The sequence below is a fragment of the Orycteropus afer genome, unplaced genomic scaffold, assembly GCF_000298275.1.
Source record: "Orycteropus afer afer isolate SDZICR_OR568_19922 unplaced genomic scaffold, OryAfe1.0 scaffold00038, whole genome shotgun sequence".
In the NCBI taxonomy this organism is placed as follows: Eukaryota; Metazoa; Chordata; class Mammalia; order Tubulidentata; family Orycteropodidae; genus Orycteropus; species Orycteropus afer.
In genome coordinates, this window is record NW_006921625.1 from 10,511,723 (window position 1) to 10,518,772 (window position 7,050).

Consider the following 7,050-nt stretch of genomic DNA (forward strand, 5'->3'; position numbering starts at 1 on the left):
GAGAATAATCATGGGAGAAAGAAGGGCTGTTTATGCACAGGGAAACAATTCAGGGGGCAGGAGTGCATGGAGGGATGGACACAGGGAAGAGGTAACTATCAGGAGGAAGTGGGAGGGGAGCTGTTGTATTGGGGTAAATTGTAGTCAATGTCATGAGACAACAAGTGTGTGAACTGCTATATGGAAAGTGAATTTGCTCTGTAAACTTCCACCAAATCACAATTAAAAAATATATATATATCCCTGAAGGAGGCACACAGAATCCGTGATACCCGTTTTCTCTGGGATCAGGAATGGCAGGGGGGTGCACCTTTCACTGTCTATCTACATGTCTCTTTCCAAGCATTTGACCTTTCATAAGAAATTGACATGCTACCTTAAAACCTCTATGACGTTATAACCAAAAAGGCCAAACCAGTTGCTGTGGAGCTGACCTGGACTCACAGCAACAGCACATGTATCAGAGGGGAACTGCACCCACACAGGGTTCTCAGTGGCTGTATTTTGGAAGTAGTTTGCCAGGTCTTTCCTCCAAGGCACCTCTGGATACACTTGACTTTCCAACCTTCTGGTTAGCAGCCAAGTGCATTAACCATTTGCACCACCCAAGGAGTAGTCTTGATCTTATATTAAAGAAGTTCCTATGAGCTCCTTCCCCAGATACCCCTCGGCCGCTCAGGCCACACTAAGCAGCTCCTCCGTGCTCTCATTTAATTGGGCTGGACTAGTTCACGCCAACTCCAGTGCCTTTCCTGAAAGTATCACCAATCAGAGGGCTCGGGTCCCTCTGGACAGCTCCAGACTTTCCAAGTTTTAGCCAGAGTGTCTGAGAATTTGGTGCTACAGGCAAGGCACACGCTTCCATCACAACGGGAAGGCCGCTTACCTGGTGGTCGATTTTAATCAGGGCAATGTCCGCCTTCTCATCCACATCCTTGATTTTGGCTTCGTAAGTGGCGCCGCTCTTCAGCTCCACTTTGACCCGGTGCTTGTTGGTCACCACATGGGCGTTGGTCACTATCAGCCCATCCTCGGACACGATGAACCCTGACCCACTGGCCACCGGCACTTCCCTCTTAGAGAAAGGAAGCCTAAAACCCAAAGGAACACACAGGTGAGTCCGAAACACCCTGAGCTCACTCTGCCACACGCTGACCCATTGGTTCTGAAGCACCACGCCCCCAGCCATCCCACTTCGTACCAAGCAACGCTCATCTGAGGGGCTTGGCTTTACTGCACTTCGCAGACACCGCGCTTTTTACAAATTGAAGGACGGTGGCAACTGTGTGCTGAGCAAGTCTATTGGGGCCATTTTTCCAACAGCAAGTGTTGGCTTCGTGTCTGTGTCACATTTTGGTAATTCTCACAATATTTCAAATGTTTTCATAATGCTATTGTGCACTTAACAGACTACCAAAACCAAACCCACTGCCATCAAGTCAATTCCAACTCACAGCAGCACCCAAAGGGTTTCCAAGGCTGTAAATCTTTATGGAAGAAGACTGCCTCATCTTTCTCCCACAGAGCGGCTGGCGCTTTCAAACTGCCAACCTTTTGATTTGCAGCCCAATACCTCAACCACAGCATCACCAGAGCACCTTTAAAGACTACAATATAGTGTAAACAACTTTTATACGCACTGGGAAACTAAAAACTTTGTGACTCACTTCATTGCGATATTTGCTTTATTGTGGTGGTCTAGAACCAAACCCACAATTATCTCTGATGGACGCTTGTATGTAAAATGTATATATTGGGTATACTTAACATTTAGAAAGGAGCTCTGGTAGCGTAGTGCCTAAGGCACTTGACTGCTAACCAGAAGGCTGGTGGTTCAAACCCACCAGCCACTCCTCGGAAGGAAGGTTGGGCAATCTACTTCTGTAGTGATACTGCCTCGGAAACCCAAGGAGGGGTCGCTATGAGTCGGGTCCGACTTGATGGCACATAACAATAACAACAACAACATTTAGAAACTAAGTTTTGTGTCAGTTTTTGCATGCATCAAAAAATTCCACTTCTCATTGGTCTTTTGTGCCATGGAGCCAATACCAATTCATAGAGACCCTGTGGGATAGGATAGAACCAACCCCAGGGTTTCCTAGGCTGGACTCTTTATGGCAGCTGATCACCAGGTCTTTTCTCCCATGGAGTGGCTGGTGGGTTCAAACTGCCGACCTTTTGGTTAGCAGCTGAGCACTTGACCATTGCACCATCTTAGACAATTACTGGTGATGGCTGCATAACATGATTAATGTAACTGCTATCACTAAATCATCCATGTGAAAATACTGGGTCAGCAAACATTGTGCTTTATACATATGTACATATTTACAACAGAAAGTTAAAAAGAACATATTCTTAGGGAATCTCTCCAAAGCACGAGGTTCACCTAGGAAGGTCAAGAAGTAGACTTTCTATTTGTGAACCTTAAAACTGAGGTACTGGCACAGCTGAAACAGGGTGACTCCAGGCCTGAATTAAAACTCCATTCTGAATTAAACTGAAATCTTCACTTCTACTGTCCTAAAGAGTCAACCCAACCTCTTGGTCGATATTTAACTACTTGTAACACAAAGTAAGCAGGGGCAGGATCTCTAGCCTGGGCCAGGAACTGTTTCTTGAAAATGTCTGTTAAGAACATTTACTCAGCTTAGTCCACAAAGAACTCCTTGCTCAGTCTTGACCCGGAGCCGCGAGATAGGCTTAGCGTGGATATGAAGCCCAGAGCTGTCTCCTAACTTTGTAACCAAGGTGATCCAGACCCACTAACCACCCTGGTTACGCCTCCTGACTACCCCCCAAGTCAGACTTCACTCACTGAGATCTTCCTCCATGCCTGTGGACTCTGTAAATCCCAAAAGCATAGGCCTGTTCCCTGAAGATAAGGGGACAGATAGGTGGCAGTGAGACAGAACGCTAATAGAATGTCTTGTCAAACAAACCTGAAGATGCAACCTCAGACACAACAGATCTCAGGACATGCCTGATGCTGGCATTGGAAGAGAGCAGTTTAACAAGCCCTGTAACTCTTGCCCCTCCCTGTTCCGTGCCTGTGAACACAGCCCTATTATCTGTTTCTCCTGATGGAAACTACAGTCTCCCTGTAATTCAGACACGCTGTAGCTTCTTTCACCTGGTTGTCCGTGTGTCTCCCCATTTCGTGGAATGTTTTGTTTTATATCCTTCAATTAAACTCTTCGTTTTCATTTCTAGTGGAACATCAGTGTGGTGTGTTGTCACTAAGACAATGTTAGTAAGTCCAAAGGGAAACACATCCTAAGGAAGAAATGCTTCTTTTCCCCCAGGACGACCCTCATCAACACTTTGACACTTTTAAAGTGTCTGAAAAACTGCCCTGATGTTTTGCTAATGGCTCCATATCCTTGGCGAAAGGTCAGAGGTTGCAGAGAAAAAGAAAGGCCCCTTTACTTGCGAAACAACTCGATGTGAACCACAGCCGGAGCGATCTTCTCCACCACGTCAGCTATGAAGTTGTATTTGTGGCGCAAGCTGTTGGGGTCTTCCTGCCCTGGGGACAAAAGCAAAGAGAAGACACTTTAGACCAGTGAGCCACGGTGGCCTGGAGAAACAGGGGTCAGAGGGAGCCAAAAGGCCTGCTCACAATCTGGACCCCTAAAGGGGTGGTGGGCCCAATACCCGGACCTGGGTTATAAAGGTCCTACCAGCCCCAAAGATAACCCATCCAGCTCGGGCAGCAAAATCTACTGAAGTTACCATCTCATTCGGCTTCTTTCCTCTCAAGTGTGTCACCGCCCCCCACGGGTCACTCTGACCTGTCAGCACGCTGACAGCATCCCTGCCAAACTCCCAGCACGGCAAGGAAGCCACCTTTCTCAGCAAACGCCAGAACTGCGGGAAGGCTGACCCCTGCTTTGATGAGATGCCTGTCACACGTACACATTTTAAAGATGATCACAAAAAAAGCATGAAGGCAAAGGCAACTTTGTCCCGTCCTTGCCACTGATGCCGTAAGGCAAGCTGAGGCCACCATCTGTTCCCAGAACAGTGTTCTCCATGCCTGACCATTCATTCCAACTCTGGCTGTCACATCCCAGGCCAAAAAACACTAGAGGTGTCCTGGCATGGTTGAAAAGAAAAAGAGCAAGAGAAATAAAATGACCCCACCTGACATAATTTTGTGTAGAGACAGACACGTTATTGAACAGGAAAATTAATAACAGACAGCTTACTTTGATTTTAAGGTTTTTCTTACACTCAAAACCAAATGAGAAACCAAACCCATAGCTGTTGACTCTATTCTGGCTCCTAGTGACCTCATAAGACAGGGGAGAACTGCCCTAGAGGGTTTCCAAGGCTGTCATCTTTACAGGACAAGACCACCACATCCTTCTCCTATGGAGCCACTGGGGTGTTTGAACCACCGACCTTTCAGTTAGCAACCAAATGCCTTAACCACTGCACCACCAAGTGCGCCTCTTCAGAACCAACTATTAACCGCAAAAAGCCTGACTCAATCTGTGAAAGCCTGACAGAAACTGCTCTAGCAACATAAACGCCTCATCCTACTCAAAAGGACAGCTGTCTGGAATCAAAATGGCCTCCCTACACACATACAGAGGCACTGCTCAGAATAAAACTTGTGTTCAAACTTTGGTGAATTTGGATTTAACAACACATGCTCTCACAGACTATAATTTGTGGACCCCCACATGGTGAGCACATTCAAAGCTACTTCAGACCAAGCTGTCCCACAGCCCTGGTGTAGCGCTCCTCCCGCCCCAGTTTCATGAACACACCCAAGGCATCTGATTCAGAATGCGGCATCCTGCTCTTCCCTGACCAAGTGGCTTTCTGCTTAAGCAGGCTCCCAGGTTGCCCTCCAGCCTACAGCTGAGACCCACACACCCCTTCCTTGGCTCTGTTCCTCTCTGCCATAGCCTAGCCCATCACAGCTGCCCAGAGCATGGTCTAGATGACGCTCCGTGAGTTGGGAGCCGCCACAGGTGATGAGACCCAAGTACAGAAAAGAAGAGGACGCTTCCTGCAATGTCTATGGCAACATGACAAAGGACTCTTGTGCCTGGGAATCTGAAAATTAAAAGTCAGGGCTGTCTTGTGTCATTTTTATTTCACTTTCGTTGTAACTTGTTTTCATCCTATCTTATAAGAGTATGGATCCAGGATGGATGGGGCACAAAAGACAGGAAACTGTTCATTCCCCATCGATGTCTATGCCAACCTCGTCTTTGGTCCCCACACAGTCTGCTCAGGCAGCATCCACACAGAAGCCTGCAATTTACACAGAAACCTGGAACCTGCAAAACTATCCTTCATTTTCTAGAAGACCAGAGCACTGACCTCCACTCCCTCCCAAACACACACACACACACGTATGTACACAAGTGTGGGCATGTACACACACATGCATACAAACAGGCACACATACACAAACACATCTACACGGACATGCGCACATATACACGCACACATGCCTCCCTCACTGTGGGGGGAGGGGCGGTCCAGTCTCCCAGATTCTCAGGCTGGAAGTGAAAGGTGTAAGACTTGCACAAGTTTGGGCCACCTGCCTGCAGACTTGGGGCTCCAGTGGACAAGCTTGACTCCCATCCAGCCACAAGCACTCTGAACAGAGGTGGGTTGCTTCAGGGCCTCCACTCACCCTGCCAGGGGGCCCAGCAAAGCTTTTAATTGTCAAAAGCTTTTGGAGAATTTGCTGACATAAGACACTTAAACAGCAATTGATGGAGGCCACTATCTCTTTCTGTCTGTCATATCGAGTGGCTGTAAGCATTTTAGAAGGCAAACTGGGGGACAGCTTCATTTAGGTCCAATGGGGCATATTTATGCGCTTTGAAACCACTTCTGTGTCTGTTGTTGTTGCTGTATTCTTCAATCTTCATCAGTAAGTGCTTCAAGTCATCCTCATTTTCAGCAACCAAAGTTATGTTGTCAGCGTATCGCAGGTTCTTTTTTTTTTAATTGTGATTGGGTGCCAACACGTTGTCTCTGACTCATAGCAACCCTATGTACAACAGAATGAAACACTGCCCGGGTCCTGTGCCAGCCCCATGATCCCTGCCATACCTGAGTCCTTCGTTGCAGCCACTGTGTCACTCTATCTTATTGAGGGCCTTCCCCTTTTTCGTTGGCTCTCTATTTTACCAAGTATGATTTCCTTCTCCAGAGAATGGTCCCTTCTGACAACACGACCAAAGTAGGTGAGACCAAGTCTGGCCATTCTCGCTTCCAAGGAGCATTCTGGCTGCACTTCTTCCAGGACAGATTTGTTAGTTCTTTTAGCAGTCCATGGTACTTTCAGCATTCTTCGCCAACACCACAACTCAAAAGCATCAACCCTTCTCCAGTCTTCCTTATTCATTGTCCAGCTCTCACATGCATATGAGGTGACTGAAAATACCCTGGCTTCTGTCAGGCACACCTTAGTCCTCAAGGACACATCTTTACTTTTCAGCACTTGAAGGAGGTCTGTACGTTGTCTGTATCTTGACTGCTGCTTCCATTGCCATTGATTGTAGAACCAAGTAATATGAAGTCTTTGATAACTTCAATCTTTTCTCCATTTATTGTGATGCTCCTTATTGGTCCAATTGTGAGGAGTTTTGTTTTCTTTATATTGAGACGTAATCCACACTACAGACTGTATTCTTCAATCTTCATCAGTAAGTGCTTCAAGTCATCCTCATTTTCAGCAATGAAAGTTATGTCGTCAGCGTATCGCAGGTTTTTTTTTTTTTTAATTGTGATTTGGGTGAAAATTTACAGAGCAAATACACTTTCCATACAGCAGTTCACATACACTTTGTCTCTTATCACTGACCACAATTTACCACAATGCAACATCTACCCTCCTACTTCCTCCCAATAGTTACCCCTTCCCTGTGTCCATTCCTCCACGGACTCCTGCCCCCTGAGCTGTCCCCCTGTGCATAAGCAGCCCTTCTTTCTCTCATGCTTGTTCTCTCCAAGGAGTGTATCTACCTCAGGTAAATGTTCAAATCATATGCCTGTCTATTGTTTGGCTGGAAG

The 7,050-nt window shown here is 46.8% G+C and overlaps 1 protein-coding gene across 1 annotated transcript in view; it reads right to left on the bottom strand.

Moving 5' to 3' along the window:
• Positions 1-7,050, bottom strand: part of HTRA1 (HtrA serine peptidase 1) — a gene marked incomplete at its 5' end in the record, with an annotated part of 66,050 nt that overhangs the window by 30,164 nt on the left and 28,836 nt on the right. The window contains 2 exons of the mRNA XM_007936912.1: positions 887-1,091; positions 3,433-3,532. Coding sequence (XP_007935103.1) covers positions 887-1,091; positions 3,433-3,532 — 305 coding nt within the window. The remainder of the gene's footprint in view (positions 1-886; positions 1,092-3,432; positions 3,533-7,050) is intronic.